The 25303-nt window shown below is 42.7% G+C and overlaps 1 protein-coding gene across 5 annotated transcripts in view; it reads left to right on the forward strand.

Moving 5' to 3' along the window:
- Positions 1-25303, forward strand: part of CHD5 (chromodomain helicase DNA binding protein 5) — a 274281-nt gene that overhangs the window by 82226 nt on the left and 166752 nt on the right. For 4 of the 5 annotated variants that reach the window (XM_056544555.1, XM_056544553.1, XM_056544554.1 and 1 more), the window contains exons 1-5: positions 1780-1896; positions 3621-3859; positions 11184-11305; positions 21848-21974; positions 22788-22960. In XM_056544555.1, the coding sequence (XP_056400530.1) occupies positions 1802-1896; positions 3621-3859; positions 11184-11305; positions 21848-21974; positions 22788-22960 (756 nt within the window). In that variant the 5' untranslated portion in view covers positions 1780-1801. Of the gene's footprint in view, positions 1-1779; positions 1897-3620; positions 3860-11183; positions 11306-21847; positions 21975-22787; positions 22961-25303 lie in introns of those variants that run through there. The other variant, XM_056544557.1, reaches the window with a different exon arrangement.

Here is a 25303-nt window from a genome sequence, read left to right on the forward strand (position 1 = left end):
CATTTTAGGAAATGCCCAGAGTAAGAGAAAATCCCCATAGCAAACATATGCTGTTCTGAACTGTTCCTAAAATGGACAGAGATGTCAGCAGAGAGCCCTGTGCTCGTGATGTCAGCAGAGAGCTCTGTGTTTCAAAAAGAAAATAATTTCCGCTGTAGTATTCAGCAGCTAATAAGTACAGGAAGGATTAAGATTTTTTTTAATAGAAGTCATTTACAAATCTGTTTAACTTTCTGGCACCAGTTGATTTAAAAAAAAAAAAGTTTTTCACCGGAGTACCCCTTTAACAAAATTGCTTTCTAAAGGAATGTGTAAATGAAAAAAAAAACTTTTTTCACTTACGTGCAGTTTTTTTTCCCAAATTTACCATTTTTACAAAGGCTAATTGGAAAAATCCCCCCAAAATTTGTAACTCCATCTCTTCTTAGTATAGAAATACCCCATGTTAGGACGTAAATGCTGTGCGGGCGAACTACAATGCTCAGAACAGAAGGAGTCACATTTGGCTTTTGGAAAGCAAATTTTGCTGAAATGGTTTTTGGGGGGCATGTCGCATTTAGGAAGCCCCATTTTCTGTCCAATGGTCACTAAGTAATAAACAAGGGCACCCCCTGCTGGTACTCCTGGACATTGGATGTGGGGGAACCTACTGTTTACTGCAGGGAAAATTAGGGTTTTAGACACAGTTACACAAAAAGGCACAACCCTTCAGTTTTAATAGTGTGGTGTTATTTTAATAAAGATTATAAGTTAATATTTTTGTATTAAAGGGGTACTCCGGTGGAAAACAAGTTTTTTTTTAAATCAACTGGTTCCAGAAAGATAAACAGATTTGTAAATTACTAATATTTAAAAATCTTTATCCTCTCAGTACTTATCAGCTGCTGTATGCTCCACAGGAAGTTGTGTAGTCTTTCCAGTCTGATACAATCTCCAGTTATTCCTCTAACAGTGTGTCTCCAGCTGTTGCAAAACTACAACACCCAGCATGCCTGGACAGCCGTTGGCTGTCCGGGCATGCTGGGAGTTGTAGTTTTGCAACAGCTGGAGAAACATTCTTTGGAAAACACTGCTGTAACTAAAGAAATGATGGGAGGTAAATATTTTCTTTACCTTTACTATTAGTATCCACCGTGGCTGGAGTTGCCCTTTAACCCCTCATTGGTCCTTTTTAGGTGGACATCCCCTTATCTGTGTCTTGCTATAGTATGAATTTGGCTTTTTCCATAAATCCTGCAGATGTTCCTGGATTTCTAAGCCTAGGAGTTAAAGGGGTACTCCAGTGGAAAACAATTTTTTTTTTAAATCAACTGGTTCCAGAAAGTTAAACAGATTTGTAAATTACTAATATTTAAAAATCTTAATCTTTCCAGTACTTATCAGCGGCTGTATGCTCCACAGGAAGTTGTGTAGTTCTTTCCAGTCTGATCACAGTGCTCTCTGCTGACATCTCTGTCCATGTCAGAAACGGTCCAGAGCAGGAGAGGTTTGGGGCTTTGGGGATTTGCTTGCAGAGAGCACTGTGGTCAGACTGGAAAGAACTGCACAACTTCCTGTGGAGCATACAGCAGCTGATAAGTACTGGAAGGATTAATATTTTTAAATAGAAGTAATTTACAAATCTGTTTAACTTTCTGGCACCAGTTGATTTGAAAACATTTGTTTTCCACTTGTTTCCACCGGAGTTCCCCTATAAGTTAGTGTCTGGTAAAAATAGGGTAATTAAGTGGTTTTATATTTGTATATTATTTTTCTAATAGAAGTTTTTTCTTCAAAGGAGCCAAAGACTTCGGCGCAGCTGATGGAGGAATGGGGGCTGGACAATGTGGACTATGGCTTCTCTGAGGAAGACTACCATACACTGACCAACTACAAGGCCTTCAGTCAGTTCCTCAGGTATGAACCATAGAAGAGGGGGGGGGGGGGGGATATGCTGCTTCTATTTAAGGGGATGTCCTGGGCTGTTGTATACGTGGGTCTTAGCTGAATGACGGGGGTCTTAAAGGGGTACTCCGCCCCTAGACATCTTATCCCTTATCCAAAGGATAGGGGATAAGATGTCAGATCGCCGGGGTCCCGCTGCTGGGGACCCCCGGGATCGGCGCTGCGGCACCCCGCTATCATTGCTGCACAGAGCGAGTTCGCTCTGCACGTAATGACGGGCAATACAGGGGCCGGAGCATCGTGATGTCATGGCTCTGCCCGTCGTGACATCACGGCCCGCCCCCTTAATGGAAGTCTATGGCAGGGGGCGTGACGACCGACACGCCCGCTCCCATAGACTTGTATTGAAGGGGTGTGCTGTGACGTCACGAGGGGCGGAGCCGTGACGTCACGATGCTCAGGCCCCTGTATTGCCCGTCATTACGCGCAGAGCGAACTCGCTCTGTGCAGCAATGATAGCGGGTGCCGCAGCGGCGATCCCGGGGTCCCCAGCAGCAGGACCCCCGCGGTCAGACATCTTATCCCCTATCCTTTGGATAAGGGATAAGATGTCTAGGGACGGAGTACCCCTTTAAGGAGGTTTTGCCACCATGTACACTTATCCTTTATCCACAGGATAGCGGATCATTTTATGATTGTGGGGTTTAAAGGGGTACTCCGGTGGAAAACCATTTTTTTCCAATCAACTGGTTCCAGAAAGTTATACAGATTTGTAAATGTTTTCTATTTAAAAATCTTAATCCTTCCAGTACTTATCAGCTGCTGTATGCTCCATAGGAAGTTGCATAGTTATTTTCTGTCTGACCACAGTGCTCTCTGCTGACACATCTGTCCATGTCAGGAACTGTCCAGAGCAGGATAGGTTTGCTGTGGGGATTTGCTCCTGCTCTGGACAGTTCCTGACATGGACAGAGGTGTCAGCAGAGAGCACTGTGGTCAGACTGGAAATAACTATGCAACTTCCTATGGAGCATACAGCAGCTGATAAGTACTGGAAGGATTAAGATTTTTATATAGAAGTAATTCACAAATCTGTTTAACTTTCTGGCACCAGTTGATTGGATTTTTTTTTCTCCACTGGAGTACCCCTTTAAAGGGGTACTCTGGTGGAAAACTTTTCTTTTTTGTAAATTACTTCTATTAAAAAATCTTAATCCTTCCTCTACTTATTAGCTGCTGAATACTACAAAGGAAATTATTTTCTTTTTGGAACATTGTGCTCTCTGCTGACATCACAAGCACAGTGCTCTCTGCTGACATCTCTGTCCATTTTAAGAACTGTCCAGAGTAGGAGAAAATCCCCATAGCAAACATATGCTGCTCTGGACAGTTCCTAAAATGGACAGAGATGTCAGCAGAGAGCACTGTGGCCATGATGTCAGCAGGGAGCACTGTGTTCCAAAAAGAAAAGAATTTCCTCTGTAGTATTCAGAAGCTAATAAGTACTGGAAGGATTAAGATTTTTTAATAGAAGTAATTTACAAATCTGCTTAACTTTCTGGCACTAGTTGATTAAGTTTTCCACCAGAGTACCCCTTTAACTGCTGGGACCCCATGAGATCTTGGGAACAAGTTAGCTACAGATTGATTTGTTTTGCAATTATGATTAATCTCAGTAGTAATTATTTAAAGACCTGTGAACAGTTTATTATGTTATTACTTTTATTCTCTTTTAGACCTTTAATAGCAAAAAAGAACCCTAAGATTCCGATGTCCAAGATGATGACCGTGCTGGGTGCCAAATGGCGAGAGTTCAGTGCCAATAACCCGTTAAAGGGCAGCTCAGCAGCGGCAGCTGCGGCAGCTGTCGCTGCTGCTGTGGAGACTGTGACGGTCGCCCCTCCGGTGTTAGCTGCTCCTCCGCCACCTGCTCTACCACCGCCGATAAGGAAGGCCAAGACCAAGGAAGGGAAAGGTAGAATCTAGATGGCATCTGTCCCCCCCCCCCCCCCCTCCCCCCAATAAAGAGCCCTGACAGTTTTTTTCGGTTGCCTATTTCTGTTGGTCTCTCCAAAAATTAACATTGGGATTGTATTGGCTTTTATTGGTCTTGGTTCACATAGGTAGTAGTGTTGGCATAATTCAGGATGTGATGGGGTAAGTACTTTTCGACCAGCTACAGAGCCACAGATTGGGGAGCACTGTAATAGTATCAGTTATAAGTACTCACAGTAGTTATAAGGAGTCATTTCTCAAGTTATAAAGGAATTATCCTATTGGATGTTTTTTGATGGTTAATTTTTTTGCTGCAACCCTTATTTCTGTGTTTATGTTGTTTAAAGGGGTACTCCGCTGGAAAAGTTTTTTATTTTTATTTTTTTATCAACTGGTGCCAGAAAGTTATACAGATTTGTAAATTACTTCTATTTAAAAATCTTAATCCTTCCAGTACTAATCAGCTGCTATATGTTCCACAGGGAGTTGTGTAGTTCTTTTCAGTCCGACCCCAGTGCTCTCTGCTGACACCTCTGTCCATTTTAGGAACTGTTCAGAGCAGGAGAAAATCCACATAGCAAACCTCTCCTGCTCCGGACAGTTCCTAAAATGAACAGAGGTGTCAGCATAGAGCACTGGGGTCAGACCGGAGAGAACTACACAACTTCCTGTCAAGTACGGTACTTAAGATTAAGGTTTCTAAATAGAAGTCATTTACAAGCCTGTTTACATTTCTGTCACCACCTGATCTAAAAAAAAAAGAAAAAATGTTTCCAGCGGAGTACCCCTTTAAGTGCTCATATTTTTGGCGTAACACTATGACCTCCCGGTTCTACCCTAGGTCCCTTTGGTGATGTAAGCTTGCTTCAGTATAACCAAAGTTTTTTTTTTATCAATTAGGACCTAAATTAAAAGGAAATTTTCTGAATAAGATGGATTTGCAGGAGTAATCTGCAAAAATATTATAATACGATATTTATTATACACTGAATGTTCTCTTTGTTAGAAGGAAAAATGGAGATGGGTATCCGGCTCCCAAACAGTTAAAATCCAACTTTAATGAAAAAAAAAAATTTGGTAAAATCATACAGGTGGAAAAATGGTGAAGAATACCAAAAAATAAAAGCACAAACGAAACGCGTTTCGTTTGTGCTTTCATTTTTTGTTCTTCTTCACCTGGAGACCCGGCTCTAGTGTTTCTCTCCTCCCTTCCTCTCTTCATTCATTCACGCTGCTGCTGCCGAGTCCCTACCCATTGGAGGGGTGAGCTGGTGTCATGTGTTTTTTTACATTTATATCTCTTTGTTAGAGCCTGCTGCCCTCTCACGATTGCGTCTCCCCTGAACGGAGATCAGAGACCTATGACCCCCAGGGTGCAGCATTTAATCCGGGGATCAGTTTTCGGGAGATCGGTTTCAGTATGAATTAGATTAGATGGGAAAATCCAGTGATCTGAAGGACTTGGTACAAAGCCTAGTTATCTTGGCTAGACAAGCTGGGTCCAGGATTTCACTGCCCACTTTATGGGGTCTTCTCATGTAGTGGTGTAGAGAGTATATGGAGAATGGTGCAATCCAGGTAAAAAATCCAGCAAAAGGAGATCCTGTGGATGGAGAAACTTGTTGGCGAATTAAGGATGTCAGGAATCGTTCTGATGAACAGCAATAGCACAGTCAGGAAACTGCAGGTAAATACAACAATGGGGTCCGATTAACTTCATGAATCCAGATCTCTATAGAGAAACATGGCCTGGTCAGATGGATCCAGATCTCTATAGAGAAACATGTCCTGGTCAGATGGATCCAGATCTCTATAGAGAAACATGACCTGGTCAGATGGATCCAGATCTCTATAGAGAAACATGTCCTGGTCAGATGGATCCAGATCTCTATAGAGAAACATGGCCTGGTCAGATGGATCCAGATCTCTATGGAGAAACATGGCCTGGTCAGATGGATCCAGATCTATAGAGAAACATGTCCTGGTCAGATGGACCCAGATCTATAGAGAAACATGACCTGGCCAGATGGATCCAGATCTCTATAGAGAAACATGGCCTGGTCAGATGGATCCAGATCTATATAGAGAAACATGGCCTGGTCAGATGGATCCAGATCTCTATAGAGAAACATGACCTGGTCAGATGGATCCAGATCTCTATAGAGAAACATGGCCTGGTCAGATGGATCCAGATCTCTATAGAGAAACATGGCCTGGTCAGATGGATCCAGATCTCTATAGAGAAACATGGCCTGGTCAGATGGATCCAGATCTCTATAGAGAAACATGGCCTGGTCAGATGGATCCAGATCTCTGTAGAGAAACATGACCTGGTCAGATGGATCCAGATCTCTGGGGAGAAACATTGCCTGGTCAGATGGATTCAGATCTCTATAGAGAAACATTGCCTGGTCAGATGGATCCAGATCTCTGGGGAGAAACATTGCCTGGTCAGATGGATCCAGATCTCTATAGTGAAACATTGCCTGGTCAGAAGGATCCAGATCTCTGTGGAGAAACATGACCTGGTCAGATGGATCCAGATCTCTATAGAGAAACATGGTCTGGTCAGATAGATCCAGATCTCTATAGAGAAACATGACCTGGTCAGATGGATCCAGATCTCTATAGAGAAACATGGCCTGGTCAGATGGATCCAGATGTCTATTGAGTAACATGGCCTGGTCAGATGAATCCAGATCTATAGAGAAACATGTCCTGGTCAGATGGATCCTGATCTCTATTGAGTAACATTGCCTGGTCAGATGAATCCAGATCTATAGAGAAACATGGCCTGGTCAGATGGATCCAGATCTATAGAGAAACATGGCCTGGTCAGATGGATCCTGATCTCCATAGAGAAACATGACCTGGTCAGATGGATCCAGATCTCTATAGAGAAACATGGCCTGGTCAGATGGATCCAGATCTCTATATAGAAACATGACCTGGTCAGATGGATCCAGATCTATAGAGAAACATTGTCTGGTCAGATGGATCCAGATCTCTATAGAGAAACATGGCCTGGTCAGATGGATCCAGATCTATAGAGAAACATGTCCTGGTCAGATGGATCCAGATCTCTATAGAGAAACATGGCCTGGTCAGATGGATCCAGATGTCTATAGAGAAACATGGCCTGGTCAGATGGATCCAGATCTCTATAGAGAAACATGGCCTGGTCAGATGGATCCAGATCTCTATAGAGAAACATGGCCTGGTCAGATGGATCCAGATCTATAGAGAAACATGATCTGGTCAGATGGATCCAGATCTCTATAGAGAAACATGGCCTGGTCAGATGGATCCAGATCTCTATAGAGAAACATGGCCTGGTCAGATGGATCCAGATCTATAGAGAAACATGATCTGGTCAGATGGATCCAGATCTCTGGGGAGAAACATTGCCTGGTCAGATGGATCCAGATCTATAGAGAAACATGTCCTGGTCAGATGGATCCAGATCTCTATAGAGAAACATGGCCTGGTCAGATGGATCCAGATGTCTATAGAGAAACATGGCCTGGTCAGATGGATCCAGATCTCTATAGAGAAACATGGCCTGGTCAGAGGGATCCAGATCTCTGTAGAGAAACATGGCCTGGTCAGATGGATCCAGATCTCTGTGGGGAAACATGGCCTGGTCACATGGATCCAGATCTCTATAGAGAAACATGGCCTGGTCACATGGATCCAGATCTCTGTAGAGAAACATGGCCTGTTCAGATGGATCCAGATCTCTATAGAGAAGCATGGCCTGGTCAGATGGATCCAGATCTCTATAGAGAAACATGGCCTGGTCAGATGGATTCAGATCTCTATAGAGAAACATGTCCTGGTCAGATGGATCCAGATCTCTATAGAGAAACATGTCCTGGTCAGATGGATCCAGATCTCTATAGAGAAACATGGCCTGGTCAGATGGATCCAGATCTCTATAGAGAAACATGGCCTGGTCAGATGGATCCTGATCTCTGTAGAGAAACATGGCCTGTTCAGATGGATCCAGATCTCTGTGAAGATGTGTGATGAGAACTATGAGATGCAATCGCATGGGCTGATATTCAGGCCATGATGAATTGCTGTGGTTCTGATGAGATGAAGCCCTGAGGGAATTCTGTGGTGACCCCAGAGTTCGAGGCGCCCAGACAGCAGAAATGGGAGCCCAAAGGCCTTGCGGAGGGCCTTCCAGGTCAAAATGGTGTCTCTAAGTACTAGGGCATGCTTTACATGGGCAAGAATACAGGGTATGGAGGAATGAGACCAAGGTCCAGGGGGAAACCAGATCCTCCTCCAAAGTTAAGTTGGAGTAGAAGCTAGTCCCATAAATCCAGTCAAGGGCATGATTAAAAATACAGACTAAATTGTAGCCGCGGATATTAGGGAAACCAATACCACCATTGGCCTTAGACAACATCAGTTTTTTGCAGCGCAATCCAGGGCCTCTTCCCTGCCCATATAAAGCGTGTAAAAGCCGAATTGAACAAGGGGACATCTTTATGAGATGACATTTTCTTAGAAAAGAAATAGGCAAACTCATCTAACACGGTTTTGAACAATGGCGGATAGTTCAGGGTATAGAGGGAGGAGGGCAAATTACCTATTTTGATCCCCAAATAAGTAATATGAGGTTTAATGAAATCATTGGATATCCCAATAGAGGACCAATAAGAGGCCACTCGATGCGGGCCTAGGGGTAAAATTTTGCTCTAAGAGTTGATTCACTTTGTAATCTGAAAAGGAACTGAAATGGGTAAGAGTGGACATTAACTAGGCATAATGTGCACGTGGATCAGCCATGAAAATCAGGATATCATCCGCAAAAAGGGTCAATTTGACCACCTTACACAGAATCTTTATGCCCCGGAAGAGATCAGAATCTTACAGAGGTCTGGCCAGGGGTTCCAGAGCAAAGTCAAATAACAGGGGAGACTGGGGGCAGCCCTGCCTCATCCCTTTGAAGAGGGGAAAGAGGAGGCGGGGGGGGGGGGGGGGGGGCGATATTGCAGAAGTGTGAACTCGAGCCATTGGGAAGAATAAAGCCCACCTAGGAAAGTGTGGAAATGACCAACAATTCCTATTCTGTCCAGCACCATCCCCAGCCAGTCCCACCTGACATTGTTGAAAGCCTTCTCGGCATCCAAGGCTATTAAAATGAGGGTTTCTCCAGGCTGGGGACGATGCTGCACCCTATCTAGGACTGATAATCTTGCTGATGTTAGCCACTGCAGAGCGGGTATGGACGAAGCCTACTTGCGAGGGACCAATCGGAGGGGTAGGTATTCACTCAGGCGGTCAGCCAACAATTTGGACACTAATGTGAGATTTTGGTTAATGAGGGAGGTAGGCCGATAGGATTGTGGAAACAGCGGGTCCTTACCAGGTTTTAGCAAAAGTTAAATGGTGGCTGTGTTGGAGTGCAATGGCAAAGAACCTGAATGTAGAAGATGGTTGAAGTAAGCTGTCAGGGGAGTCACAACTTGCTCTGCCAGAACTTTATAAAATTCACCATCTCAGAGGCGTCTACTTGGGCGAGCAGGGCAGGAGAGGTCAGGAGATGGTCTATCCTGGACCAAGAAGAGTGACTATGGGAGTAATGTATAAATCCTCTTGTGTCCGGGTGCGTCAACCTCCAAGGAACACGAAGGCCAGAAACCTCTACAAACTTAGCTAATGTGCTGTCACTAGGACGAGCGCGTGTCCTGTCTACTACGCCACAACTTCTGTCTTCCACAGACACCGCCACTGCATTCATGTCACCACCCACTATTTTGAGAGGAAGGGGATCACTTAGAAGCATTGCCTCTAACGAGTTAAAGTACACTTTGTTGTCCCCATTGGGAGCATAGCAACTATAAATAGATAGTCGTGACCCTCATAGCGAACCTAAAGCTTTACCCACCGCCCCTCACATCACATCAACCACTTGGATAAATTCTTATGATAAGAATTAAGGTGCCTTCCTTACCATTAACCGCTGGACCTCCGATCACCTCCCCTACCAACAATTTAGACATATGAACCATGTCGTCAGCTGACAGATGTGTCTCCTGGAGTAACGCTAAATCTGGATGAAGACGCTTCAGGTGACGAAGAATCTGCATCCACTTGTTAGGCGAGCGCAATCCCTTCACATTCCAAGATACCAGCTGCATCCTAACGAAAAAAAGAGACCAGACCTAAAAAGAAAAAGAGAAGGGAAACAAAGGAAAAAGAAGAAACAAAATAAAACAAACAAACAAAAAAACACACAGACAGACACCTACACTCACCTGTTGCTATAAACGACTTGAAATCTAAAGAACACCATGTAGCCGTATGTGAAGGGACCGACAGCGCTGTGGAGATGAAGCGGCAGACTGTATGCCCCGCGAGGAGCTGTGCAGGGAGGAGCGCTGTGCCTGCAGAGATTTCTGTTGCTGTCTGGAGGGAATGACACTTATTCACCGACCAGGAGGCATTTGCATCTGGTCACAGGCTACCTATACCGTGCATCGCTACTTGGGACCTCCATCCCGGGTCTTGGCTAGGAGGACTACTCTCTGTGGGTCTGAGTGAGTGGTCCCTATCGAACCGGTTTATCATTTATACAGCTGGCACTTACAGACTTATTGCCAGAGTATCAAGTAGTTCTATAGTTTCCTATCCATTCCCCTGATGAACCCCGCATTGCTCCTAAATATCCATATGGGAGGGGGGAAACGCGTCGGGATTGACTACTGCATTATTTGTGTCTTATCGGGTGACACGTATTGTGCTTATAGGAAACGCGCTATTTGACTGGGGCCATTTGCTAATGGCCCTGGCATTAAACCCATTGTGTATTTTTGGTGTTGATTATTGTTTTTTTTGAGGACTACTATTTTATGCTGTTATTATTAAATGTTACGTTTTAGTGAGCTAATCTTACTCTTCTGTGAATTTTTGTTTATTGGCTCCGCATACATCTGTATATCTGTGAATTTGCTGGGAAATCCCGCAGAGATTTCCCGGCCGCCATTACAGGTAAGGGGCCTTTGCGAGTGCTGCGCTGGGAGGATTGTTTATGGCCGCTGCGGAGCAAGTAGCGCTCCATACAGAGGTGGGCAGCTGCCGGAGGTGCAGGGAGCCCACTGTGAGCTTCAGTGCGGTACTTGCCGGTATGTTTTGCCGTTCAGAGGCCGGGAGGTGCCGTCTTAGCTGCGTCTGAGCATCGCCGGAACCAGAAGTCAATGGACAATGTTATTATTTGTATTTTATATTACATTCTGATTAATTATAAGGTTTCTCTTTTTATTAATAACTCCATGATTTCTGATGTCCAGGGCCCGGTGTTAGGAAAAAAACGAAATCCAAAGATGCAAAGAAGAAAGGGAAAGGAAAGAAACTTGCAAATCTAAAGTTTAAATTTGGAGGAATGGCGAGTAAACGGAGAAAAGGTTCTTCGGTGAGTAAGAACAAACATTGTCTCAAGTCATTGAAAAACGAATCAAAACTTTGCTTCAGTTCTGTGACTGACGAAAATCTAAAGACAAAAGTTAAAGTGACAAATAAACCTATAAAGTGACAAACCTATAAAGTGACAAATAAACCTATATAGGTGACAAATAAACCTCTATAGATCTATGAGTCTCCATGGTTACGGACAACAAACAAACCCTATGTATTGTCTGATCTATGGAGATGCTGTATACACAAATATGTCATTTTAGTTCTATTCTCTCACAACTTCTTTTTACTAAAATATAATTTCTCCATAGGACACCCCACAATTCATAGGGCTCCTTCCTCCTATCAAGGTGTATTCCTGGTATTCCCTATAGGTAATAAGTGCTTGATCTCCATAGCGGGCCCTGACTCTCCCCGCTGAATGAAATAGGTCAGTACACGCTCCATGCATTGTCTATGCCAAGTACATCGACTTCATAGACATGAATGGAGCACCTGCCGGCCCACCGCTCCAGTCTGGGGAGAGTAGGGTCCTGTTCTTGCAATCTCGGAGGGTCCCAGAGGACAGAACCCCCCACCCACCCACTATCGCCCCTGTGGATAGGGAGAATGTTTTTATGGGATGTAATATTCCTTAAAAGTGTACTCTGCCCCTTGACATCTTATCCCCTATCCAAAGGATAAGGGATTAGATGTCTGATCATGGGGTCCCACCACTGGGCACCCTGCAATCTCCCAGCTGCACCCAGCGTTCATTTAGAGCGTTGGGTGCAGCGCTGCAGGCTTGTGGCGTCACACCCACGCCCCCTCAATGTAGGTCAATGGGAGGGGTGTCATGCCCCCTCTCATAGACCTGCATTGAGGGGGCGTGACCGTGATGTCAGGAGCCTCTGCCCTACATCACTATTCATCCGTGCACCAGATGTCTGGGTTGCCGCAGCCAAGATCACGGAGGTCCCCAGTGACAGGACCCCCCGCGATCAGACATCTTTTCCTCTATCCTTTGGATAGGGGATAAGATGTTTAGGGGCGGAGTACTCCTTTAAGGTTCTTATTGTGCATCACAAGTACCTGTCGGAAGCCCCTTTTCCCTTTACATACTCAGTTTCTTATAATCACAGCGGAGGAGATTCATCAAAACCTGTGTAGAGTAAAGAGGCGCAGTTGCCCATAGCAACCAATCAGATTCCTTCTTTCATTTTTTAAAGAGGCCTGTGAAAAATGAAAGAAGAGTCTGATTGGTTGCTATGGGCAACTGATCAATTTTTCCTTTGCGCAGGTTTTGATTAATCTCCCTCCATCTTTTGCATTCTTGTACCTGACGATCTCATTTACAATATGTTGGATTATACCCAGTGTATAGGACGGATGGATAGAGAGAAGAGTGAGCGGCCATGATTGTCCTCATATACTATACATAAAGTCATATTGTTTGTATATCCAGAGTGAAGAGGATGAGAGAGTAGAGTGAGCGGCCATGATTGTCCCCATATACTGTACATAAAGTCATATTGTTTGTATATCCAGAGTGAAGAGGATGAGAGAGAAGAGTGAGCGGCCATGATTGTCCCCATATACTGTACATAAAGTCATATTGTTTGTATATCCAGAGTGAAGAGGATGAGAGAGAAGAGTGAGCGGCCATGATTGTCCTCATATACTATACATAAAGTCATATTGTTTGTATATCCAGAGTGAAGAGGATGAGAGAGAAGAGTGAGCGGCCATGATTGTCCCCATATACTCTACATAAAGTCATATTGTTTGTATATCCAGAGTGAAGAGGATGAGAGAGAAGAGTGAGCGGCCATGATTGTCCCCATATACTGTACATAAAGTCATATTGTTTGTATATCCAGAGTGAAGAGGATGAGAGAGTAGAGTGAGCGGCCATGATTGTCCCCATATACTGTACATAAAGTCATATTGTTTGTATATCCAGAGTGAAGAGGATGAGAGAGAAGAGTGAGCGGCCATGATTGTCCCCATATACTGTACATAAAGTCATATTGTTTGTATATCCAGAGTGAAGAGGATGAGAGAGAAGAGTGAGCGGCCATGATTGTCCCCATATACTGTACATAAAGTCATATTGTTTGTATATCCAGAGTGAAGAGGATGAGAGAGAAGAGTGAGCGGCCATGATTGTCCCCATATACTGTACATAAAGTCATATTGTTTGTATATCCAGAGTGAAGAGGATGAGAGAGAGCAGTGAGCGGCCATGATTGTCCCCATATACTGTACATAAAGTCATATTGTTTGTATATCCAGAGTGAAGAGGATGAGAGAGTAGAGTGAGCGGCCATGATTGTCCCCATATACTGTACATAAAGTCATATTGTTTGTATATCCAGAGTGAAGAGGATGAGAGAGAAGAGTGAGCGGCCATGATTGTCCCCATATACTGTACATAAAGTCATATTGTTTGTATATCCAGAATGAAGAGGATGAGAGAGTAGAGTGAGCGGCCATGATTGTCCCCATATACTCTACATAAAGTCATATTGTTTGTATATCCAGAGTGAAGAGGATGAGAGAGAAGAGTGAGCGGCCATGATTGTCCCCATATACTGTACATAAAGTCATATTGTTTGTATATCCAGAGTGAAGAGGATGAGAGAGTAGAGTGAGCGGCCATGATTGTTCCCATATACTGTACATAAAGTCATATTGTTTGTATATCCAGAGTGTGGAGGATGAGAGAGGAGTGAGCGGCCATGATTGTCCCCATATACTGTACATAAAGTCATATTGTTTATATATCCAGAGTGAAGAGGATGAGAGAGAAGAGTGAGCGGCCATGATTGTCCCCATATACTCTACATAAAGTCATATTGTTTGTATATCCAGAGTGAAGAGGATGAGAGAGTAGAGTGAGCGGCCATGATTGTCCCCATATACTGTACATAAAGTCATATTGTTTGTATATCCAGAGTGAAGAGGATGAGAGAGAAGAGTGAGCGGCCATGATTGTCCCCATATACTCTACATAAAGTCATATTGTTTGTATATCCAGAGTGAAGAGGATGAGAGAGAAGAGTGAGCGGCCATGATTGTCCCCATATACTGTACATAAAGTCATATTGTTTGTATATCCAGAGTGAAGAGGATGAGAGAAGAGTGAGCGGCCATGATTGTCCCCATATACTGTACATAAAGTCATATTGTTTGTATATCCAGAATGAAGAGGATGAGAGAGAAGAGTGAGCGGCCATGATTGTCCCCATATACTGTACATAAAGTCATATTGTTTGTATATCCAGAGTGAAGAGGATGAGAGAGAAGAGTGAGCGGCCATGATTGTCCTCATATACTGTACATAAAGTCATATTGTTTGTATATCCAGAGTGAAGAGGATGAGAGAGTAGAGTGAGCGGCCATGATTGTCCCCATATACTGTACATAAAGTCATATTGTTTGTATATCCAGAATGAAGAGGATGAGAGAGAAGAGTGAGCGGCCATGATTGTCCCCATATACTGTACATAAAGTCATATTGTTTGTATATCCAGAGTGAAGAGGATGAGAGAGAAGAGTGAGCGGCCATGATTGTTCCCATATACTGTACATAAAGTCATATTGCTTGTATATCCAGAGTGAAGAGGATGAGAGAGAAGAGTGAGCGGCCATGATTGTCCCCATATACTGTACATAAAGTCATATTGTTTGTATATCCAGAGTGAAGAGGATGAGAGAGAAGAGTGAGCGGCCATGATTGTCCTCATATACTCTACATAAAGTCATATTGTTTGTATATCCAGAGTGAAGAGGATGAGAGAGTAGAGTGAGCGGCCATGATTGTCCCCATATACTGTACATAAAGTCATATTGTTTGTATATCCAGAGTGAAGAGGATGAGAGAGTAGAGTGAGCGGCCATGATTGTCCCCATATACTGTACATAAAGTCATATTGTTTGTATATCCAGAGTGAAGAGGATGAGAGAGTAGAGTGAGCGGCCATGATTGTCCCCATATACTGTACATAAAGTCATATTGTTTGTATATCCAGAGTGAAGAGGATGAGAGAGAAGAGTGAGCGGCCATGATTGTCCCCATATACTGTACATAAAGTCATATTGTTTGTATATCCAGAGTGAAGAGGATGAGAGAGAATAGTGAGCGGCCATGATTGTCCCCATATACTGTACATAAAGTTATATTGTTTGTATATCCAGAGTGAAGAGGATGAGAGAGAAGAGTGAGCGGCCATGATTGTCCCCATATACTGTACATAAAGTCATATTGTTTGTATATCCAGAGTGAAGAGGATGAGAGAGGAGTGAGCGGCCATGATTGTCCCCATATACTGTACATAAAGTCATATTGTTTGTATATCCAGAGTGAAGAGGATGAGAGAGAAGAGTGAGCGGCCATGATTGTCCCCATATACTGTACATAAAGTCATATTGTTTGTATATCCAGAGTGAAGAGGATGAGAGAGAAGAGTGAGCGGCCATGATTGTCCCCATATACTGTACATAAAGTCATATTGTTTGTATATCCAGAGTGAAGAGGATGAGAGAGAAGAGTGAGCGGCCATGATTGTCCTCATATACTGTACATAAAGTCATATTGTTTGTATATCCAGAGTGAAGAGGATGAGAGAGAAGAGTGAGCGGCCATGATTGTCCCCATATACTGTACATAAAGTCATATTGTTTGTATATCCAGAGTGAAGAGGATGAGAGAAGAGTGAGCGGCCATGATTGTCCCCATATACTGTACATAAAGTCATATTGTTTGTATATCCAGAGTGAAGAGGATGAATGAGAAGAGTGAGCGGCCATGATTGTCCCCATATACTGTACATAAAGTCATATTGTTTGTATATCCAGAGTGAAGAGGATGAGAGAGAAGAGTGAGCGGCCATGATTGTTCCCATATACTGTACATAAAGTCATATTGTTTGTATATCCAGAGTGAAGAGGATGAGAGAGAAGAGTGAGCGGCCATGATTGTCCCCATATACTGTACATAAAGTCATATTGTTTGTATATCCAGAGTGAAGAGAATGAGAGAGAAGAGTGAGCGGCCATGATTGTCCCCATATACTGTACATAAAGTCATATTGTTTGTATATCCAGAGTGAAGAGGATGAGAGAGTAGAGTGAGCGGCCATGATTGTCCCCATATACTGTACATAAAGTCATATTGTTTGTATATCCAGAGTGAAGAGGATGAGAGAGAAGAGTGAGCGGCCATGATTGTCCTCATATACTGTACATAAAGTCATATTGTTTGTATATCCAGAGTGAAGAGGATGAATGAGAAGAGTGAGCGGCCATGATTGTCCCCATATACTGTACATAAAGTCATATTGTTTGTATATCCAGAGTGAAGAGGATGAGAGAGAAGAGTGAGCGGCCATGATTGTCCCCATATACTGTACATAAAGTCATATTGTTTGTATATCCAGAGTGAAGAGGATGAGAGAGAAGAGTGAGCGGCCATGATTGTCCTCATATACTGTACATAAAGTCATATTGTTTGTATATCCAGAGTGAAGAGGATGAGAGAGAAGAGTGAGCGGCCATGATTGTCCCCATATACTCTACATAAAGTCATATTGTTTGTATATCCAGAGTGAAGAGGATGAGAGAGAAGAGTGAGCGGCCATGATTGTCCCCATATACTCTACATAAAGTCATATTGTTTGTATATCCAGAGTGAAGAGGATGAGAGAGAAGAGTGAGCGGCCATGATTGTCCCCATATACTCTACATAAAGTCATATTGTTTGTATATCCAGAGTGAAGAGGATGAATGAGAAGAGTGAGCGGCCATGATTGTCCCCATATACTGTACATAAAGTCATATTGTTTGTATATCCAGAGTGAAGAGGATGAGAGAAGAGTGAGCGGCCATGATTGTTCCCATATACTGTACATAAAGTCATATTGTTTGTATATCCAGAGTGAAGAGGATGAGAGAGAAGAGTGAGCGGCCATGATTGTCCCCATATACTGTACATAAAGTCATATTGTTTGTATATCCAGAGTGAAGAGGATGAGAGAGAAGAGTGAGCGGCCATGATTGTTCCCATATACTGTACATAAAGTCATATTGCTTGTATATCCAGAGTGAAGAGGATGAGAGAGAAGAGTGAGCGGCCATGATTGTCCTCATATACTGTACATAAAGTCATATTGTTTGTATATCCAGAGTGAAGAGGATGAGAGAAGAGTGAGCGGCCATGATTGTCCCCATATACTGTACATAAAGTCATATTGTTTGTATATCCAGAGTGAAGAGGATGAGAGAGAAGAGTGAGCGGCCATGATTGTCCCCATATACTGTACATAAAGTCATATTGTTTGTATATCCAGAGTGAAGAGGATGAGAGAGAAGAGTGAGCGGCCATGATTGTCCCCATATACTCTACATAAAGTCATATTGTTTGTATATCCAGAGTGAAGAGGATGAGAGAAGAGTGAGCGGCCATGATTGTCCTCATATACTGTACATAAAGTCATATTGTTTGTATATCCAGAGTGAAGAGGATGAGAGAGAAGAGTGAGCGGCCATGATTGTCCCCATATACTCTACATAAAGTCATATTGTTTGTATATCCAGAGTGAAGAGGATGAGAGAAGAGTGAGCGGCCATGATTGTCCCCATATACTGTACATAAAGTCATATTGTTTGTATATCCAGAGTGAAGAGGATGAGAGAGTAGAGTGAGCGGCCATGATTGTTCCCATATACTGTACATAAAGTCATATTGTTTGTATATCCAGAGTGAAGAGGATGAGAGAGAAGAGTGAGCGGCCATGATTGTCCCCATATACTGTACATAAAGTCATATTGTTTGTATATCCAGAGTGAAGAGGATGAGAGAGTAGAGTGAGCGGCCATGATTGTTCCCATATACTGTACATAAAGTCATATTGTTTGTATATCCAGAGTGAAGAGGATGAGAGAGAAGAGTGAGCGGCCATGATTGTCCTCATATACTCTACATAAAGTCATATTGTTTGTATATCCAGAGTGAAGAGGATGAGAGAAGAGTGAGCGGCCATGATTGTCCCCATATACTGTACATAAAGTCATATTGTTTGTATATCCAGAGTGAAGAGGATGAATGAGAAGAGTGAGCGGCCATGATTGTCCCCATATACTCTACATAAAGTCATATTGTTTGTATATCCAGAGTGAAGAGGATGAGAGAGAAGAGTGAGCGGCCATGATTGTCCCCATATACTCTACATAAAGTCATATTGTTTGTATATCCAGAGTGAAGAGGATGAATGAGAAGAGTGAGCGGCCATGATTGTCCCCATATACTGTACATAAAGTCATATTGTTTGTATATCCAGAGTGAAGAGGATGAGAGAGAAGAGTGAGCGGCCATGATTGTCCCCATATACTGTACATAAAGTCATATTGTTTGTATATCCAGAGTGAAGAGGATGAGAGAGAAGAGTGAGCGGCCATGATTGTTCCCATATACTGTACATAAAGTCATATTGCTTGTATATCCAGAGTGAAGAGGATGAGAGAGAAGAGTGAGCGGCCATGATTGTCCTCATATACTGTACATAAAGTCATATTGTTTGTATATCCAGAGTGAAGAGGATGAGAGAGTAGAGTGAGCGGCCATGATTGTCCCCATATACTGTACATAAAGTCATATTGTTTGTATATCCAGAGTGAAGAGGATGAGAGAGAAGAGTGAGCGGCCATGATTGTCCCCATATACTGTACATAAAGTCATATTGTTTGTATATCCAGAGTGAAGAGGATGAGAGAGGAGAGTGAGCGGCCATGATTGTCCCCATATACTGTACATAAAGTCATATTGTTTGTATATCCAGAGTGAAGAGGATGAATGAGAAGAGTGAGCGGCCATGATTGTTCTCATATACTGTACATAAAGTCATATTGTTTGTATATCCAGAGTGAAGAGGATGAGAGAGAAGAGTGAGCGGCCATGATTGTCCCCATATACTCTACATAAAGTCATATTGTTTGTATATCCAGAGTGAAGAGGATGAATGAGAAGAGTGAGCGGCCATGATTGTCCCCATATACTGTACATAAAGTCATATTGTTTGTATATCCAGAGTGAAGAGGATGAGAGAGTAGAGTGAGCGGCCATGATTGTCCCCATATACTGTACATAAAGTCATATTGTTTGTATATCCAGAGTGAAGAGGATGAGAGAGAAGAGTGAGCGGCCATGATTGTCCCCATATACTGTACATAAAGTCATATTGTTTGTATATCCAGAGTGAAGAGAATGAGAGAGAAGAGTGAGCGGCCATGATTGTCCCCATATACTGTACATAAAGTCATATTGTTTGTATATCCAGAGTGAAGAGGATGAGAGAGTAGAGTGAGCGGCCATGATTGTCCCCATATACTCTACATAAAGTCATATTGTTTGTATATCCAGAGTGAAGAGGGTGAGAGAGAAGAGTGAGCGGCCATGATTGTCCCCATATACTGTATATAAAGTCATATTGTTTGTATATCCAGAGTGAAGAGGATGAGAGAGAAGAGTGAGCGGCCATGATTGTCCCCATATACTGTACATAAAGTCATATTGTTTGTATATCCAGAGTGAAGAGGATGAGAGAGAAGAGTGAGCGGCCATGATTGTCCCCATATACTGTACATAAAGTCATATTGTTTGTATATCCAGAGTGAAGAGGATGAGAGAGAAGAGTGAGCGGCCATGATTGTCCCCATATACTGTACATAAAGTCATATTGTTTGTATATCCAGAGTGAAGAGGATGAGAGAAGAGTGAGCGGCCATGATTGTCCCCATATACTGTACATAAAGTCATATTGTTTGTATATCCAGAGTGAAGAGGATGAGAGAAGAGTGAGCGGCCATGATTGTCCCCATATACTGTACATAAAGTCATATTGTTTGTATATCCAGAGTGAAGAGGATGAGAGAGAAGAGTGAGCGGCCATGATTGTCCTCATATACTGTACATAAAGTCATATTGTTTGTATATCCAGAGTGAAGAGGATGAGAGAGTAGAGTGAGCGGCCATGATTGTCCCCATATACTGTACATAAAGTCATATTGTTTGTATATCCAGAGTGAAGAGGATGAGAGAAGAGTGAGCGGCCATGATTGTCCCCATATACTGTACATAAAGTCATATTGTTTGTATATCCAGAGTGAAGAGGATGAGAGAGTAGAGTGAGCGGCCATGATTGTCCCCATATACTGTACATAAAGTCATATTGTTTGTATATCCAGAGTGAAGAGGATGAGAGAGAAGAGTGAGCGGCCATGATTGTCCCCATATACTGTACATAAAGTCATATTGTTTGTATATCCAGAGTGAAGAGGATGAGAGAGAAGAGTGAGCGGCCATGATTGTCCCCATATACTGTACATAAAGTCATATTGTTTGTATATCCAGAGTGAAGAGGATGAGAGAGTAGAGTGAGCGGCCATGATTGTCCCCATATACTCTACATAAAGTCATATTGTTTGTATATCCAGAGTGAAGAGGATGAGAGAAGAGTGAGCGGCCATGATTGTCCCCATATACTGTACATAAAGTCATATTGTTTGTATATCCAGAGTGAAGAGGATGAGAGAGAATAGTGAGCGGCCATGATTGTCCCCATATACTGTACATAAAGTCATATTGTTTGTATATCCAGAGTGAAGAGGATGAGAGAGTAGAGTGAGCGGCCATGATTGTTCCCATATACTCTACATAAAGTCATATTGTTTGTATATCCAGAGTGAAGAGGATGAGAGAGAAGAGTGAGCGGCCATGATTGTCCCCATATACTCTACATAAAGTCATATTGTTTGTATATCCAGAGTGAAGAGGATGAGAGAGAAGAGTGAGCGGCCATGATTGTCCCCATATACTGTACATAAAGTCATATTGTTTGTATATCCAGAGTGAAGAGGATGAGAGAAGAGTGAGCGGCCATGATTGTCCCCATATACTGTACATAAAGTCATATTGTTTGTATATCCAGAGTGAAGAGGATGAGAGAGAAGAGTGAGCGGCCATGATTGTCCCCATATACTGTACATAAAGTCATATTGTTTGTATATCCAGAGTGTGGAGGATGAGAGAGGAGTGAGCGGCCATGATTGTCCCCATATACTGTACATAAAGTCATATTGTTTGTATATCCAGAGTGTGGAGGATGAGAGAGGAGTGAGCGGCCATGATTGTCCCCATATACTGTACATAAAGTCATATTGTTTGTATATCCAGAGTGAAGAGGATGAGAGAGAAGAGTGAGCGGCCATGATTGTCCCCATATACTCTACATAAAGTCATATTGTTTGTATATCCAGAGTGAAGAGGATGAATGAGAAGAGTGAGCGGCCATGATTGTCCCCATATACTGTACATAAAGTCATATTGTTTGTATATCCAGAGTGAAGAGGATGAGAGAGAAGAGTGAGCGGCCATGATTGTCCCCATATACTGTACATAAAGTCATATTGTTTGTATATCCAGAGTGAAGAGGATGAGAGAAGAGTGAGCGGCCATGATTGTCCCCATATACTGTACATAAAGTCATATTGTTTGTATATCCAGAGTGAAGAGGATGAGAGAGAAGAGTCGGACTTTGACAGCTCCAGTATTAACAGCTCCTCTGTGCGGTCGGATATTTCCGGTGGTCTGGGAAAGAGAGGAAAACGGGGGAAAAAGAAAAGTAAAAGAAGTAAGTTTTCTCATTATATCAGGGTATCTGGAAAAACTTCCATCGCGGGGCTTATCTATAGCTACCGGCCCCATCTATGTGTGAGATTAAATAGAGATAATCTGTAATCTCGGAGTTTACTGACCTGTCAGATCCTACAAAAAAATAGTTTTTTTTTAAATATATCACTCAGTAATTACCGTAATCCTGACCATGTACATCAAATATGTGTCTAGCATCTTTATTTATTTTTTTATTAATTTAGCTCGCTAGTTTGAATTCCTCCCAAAGGGAGTGGGCGTGGCCTCACTGTGCAGGTCTCCGCCCCCTCCCTCAGTATGCTGTCTGCTCACATCTCCCCTAGCATTAGCAAAACTACAACTCCCAGCTTGTTCTCACTGACAGTAGCGGACACAATGACAGTGGGAGGATTAGCCCTGCACTCACAGCTGTCAATCAAGGAAGTGTTTCCATGACATAGGTGATGACTCATGGACACAGCAGGACTAGTATGTGTCCGGGGAGGGGGGGGCAGTTGTTTGACTGGATTTTTCTATATGAAATACTGAAAATTTTCTAATGAAAGCAAATCCAAAACCTTTTGGTGATACATGCTTTACAACATATCAAAAGTTTTTGTATCTGACAGTGCCCGTTTAATAAAAACCTTTCGAATTAAAAAAAAAAAATTAAAACCTTGTTTTCCACTGGAGTACCCCTTTAAGACAAATGATATATCCTTGTTTAGCTCTGGGCTGTGCCCGAATGCAGCGTCCATTGATAACTTCACCCATTGCAATGTATAATCCTTTGCCCAATATGTTTTCTGTCTAGTTGAAGTTGCTGAAGGAGACGGATATGAAACAGACCACCAGGACTACTGCGAAGTCTGTCAGCAGGGAGGAGAGATAATCCTTTGTGACACGTGTCCTCGTGCCTATCACCTTGTGTGCCTGGACCCAGAGCTGGAGAAAGCCCCCGAGGGCAAGTGGAGCTGTCCACACTGTGTAAGTGCTCGCTTTATTCTGTCATCAACTACGTAATGGGCCCTAATAACTACCTACAACTTAAAGGGGTACTCCGGTGCTTAGACATCTTATCCCCTATCCAAAGGATAGGGGATAAGATTCCTGATCGCGGGGGTCCCGCCGCTGGGGACCCCCATGATCTTGCACCCCAGTTAAAATCAGTGTGACCACAGGGCCTTCACGCCACCTCCCGTAGGCTTGCATTGAGGGGCGGAGCGTGATGTCACACGGGGGCGGAGGCGTGACGTCCTTAGGATAGGGGATAAGATGTCTAGGGGTGGAGTACCCCTTTAAGGATCAACTAGAACATAGAACTAGAAGATAAATTACTTCAATGCATTGAATTTAATACATGATTAAATAATTGCTTATAGAAGTCCCTTAGGGAGACCTAAAAAGTTTATATAAAATAAATAAATAAAATAAAAAAGCGGTACCTATAAAAACTGATTCTGGTCAAAAAAATGAACCCCCATACAGCTTCATAGAAGGAAAAGTCAAAAAGTTAAAGGGGCCAGAAAATGAAAATTTCCTGTGTTGTTAAGGGGTAAATTATTAAAGGGGTACTCCGCCCCTAGACATGTTATCCCCCTATCCAAAGGATAGGGCATAAGATGTCTGATTGCGGGGGTGCTGCCACTGGGACCCCCACGATCTCTGTGCAGCACCCGGTGTTTGTTTAGAATGCTGGGTGGGGGCGGTGGGGTCATGACATCATGGCCACGCCTCTCCTGATGTCACGTCACGCCCCCTCTATGCCAGTCTATGGGAAGGGGCGTGGCATCAGGAGTGGCTTGCCCACGATGTCACAACCTCTGCCACCCGCTCCAAGCGTTCGGAATAAAATGTTCCAAATGCTGGAACAGCGGAGTATCCGATTAATATTGGTTTAGAACCTGCACCTGGTAGAACCCACTTGGGCACAAATGTCACTTATTGCAATAAATCTGATGCCCATGGGGCCCCTGATTATTAAAGGGGTACTCCCGTGGAAAACCTTTTTTTATTTTTTTTTAAATCAACCGGTGCCAGAAAGTTAAACAGATTTGTAAATCACTTCCTTTAAAAAATCTTAATCCTTCCAGTACTTTTTAGGGGCTGTATACTAAAGAGAAATCCAAAAAAGAAATGCATTTCCTCTGATGTCATGACCACAGTGCTCTCTGCTGACATCTCTGTCCATTTTAGGAACTGTCCAGAGCAGCATATATTTTCTATGGGGATTTTCTTCTGCTCTGGACAGTTCCTAAAATGGACAGAGATGTCAGCAGAGAGCACTGTGGTCATGACATCAGAGGAAATGCATTTCTTTTTTGGATTTCTCTTTAGTATACAGCCCCTTGGAAGGATTAAGATTTTTTAATGGAAGTAATTTACAAATCTGTTTAACTTTCTGGCATCGGTTGATTTAAAAAAAAAAAAAAAGTTTTCCACGGGAGTACCCCTTTAATGCATTTTAATCCACTAAGTACCAGAGATAAGCGTCATCTTACAGCTTCTGTCAGCCGCTTATCCCCCAATATACTCAACTCACTTCTTTGTTTGACTCAGAGGTTAAAGTTCATCTATGGGGTCAACAACTACAGCGGATCTATGATTTATCTTCAGAATATTGACTTGTCTGGGTCCATGGTTCAGGCCGTGACGTCTCTCGCTCCATAAAAAACTCTGCAAACATCTTTACATATTTTTTAAAATTATTTTTTGATTCTTTATTGGAAAAAAGGAGTGAAAGAAAATGGTATTTGTGATAATCTGTGCTGAAAGCTCGTCTCCCGCTGAGCGCTGAAATAAGACAAAAATTGGCCATGACGCCCCTTATGGTCGGTCCCCAAAGAATTCATCAGACAGAGCGGTCCTGTATATCTTAGTCCTAGAACTTGCTGTATATATATATATATATATATATATATATACACATATATATATATATAACAGTGTCACTAGTTATTATACTAAAAGAAGAGCTCAATTTCGTATCCCTAAAAAAGTGTCCAAAATCCCAGAAATCCATTATTCTTATGTCAGGCTGTGAAGTTGTTTTATTGTTTCAGCTCTTGATAATAACTTTATTAGTTACAGAGAATGCTGGGTAACGTGGCCCCTCCACATCCCTCACAGAGGTTACACCCAGCTTTTCCAGGCTCCTGCCAGGTCAGGGGCATGATCCTTGCTCTTATATCAGTGCAGATCTACCATTCAGGAGTAATACCCAGCATTCCCTGAACCTGAGCCAAGATAAGGAAGATTATTCCAGTCTTATCCATTGTATATTGTCGGATGTTATTATTATGTTTTGAAAACTCAATAAAAAAATTGTAA

This window comes from Hyla sarda, chromosome 10 (assembly GCF_029499605.1).
Source record: "Hyla sarda isolate aHylSar1 chromosome 10, aHylSar1.hap1, whole genome shotgun sequence".
Classification (NCBI taxonomy): Eukaryota; Metazoa; Chordata; class Amphibia; order Anura; family Hylidae; genus Hyla; species Hyla sarda.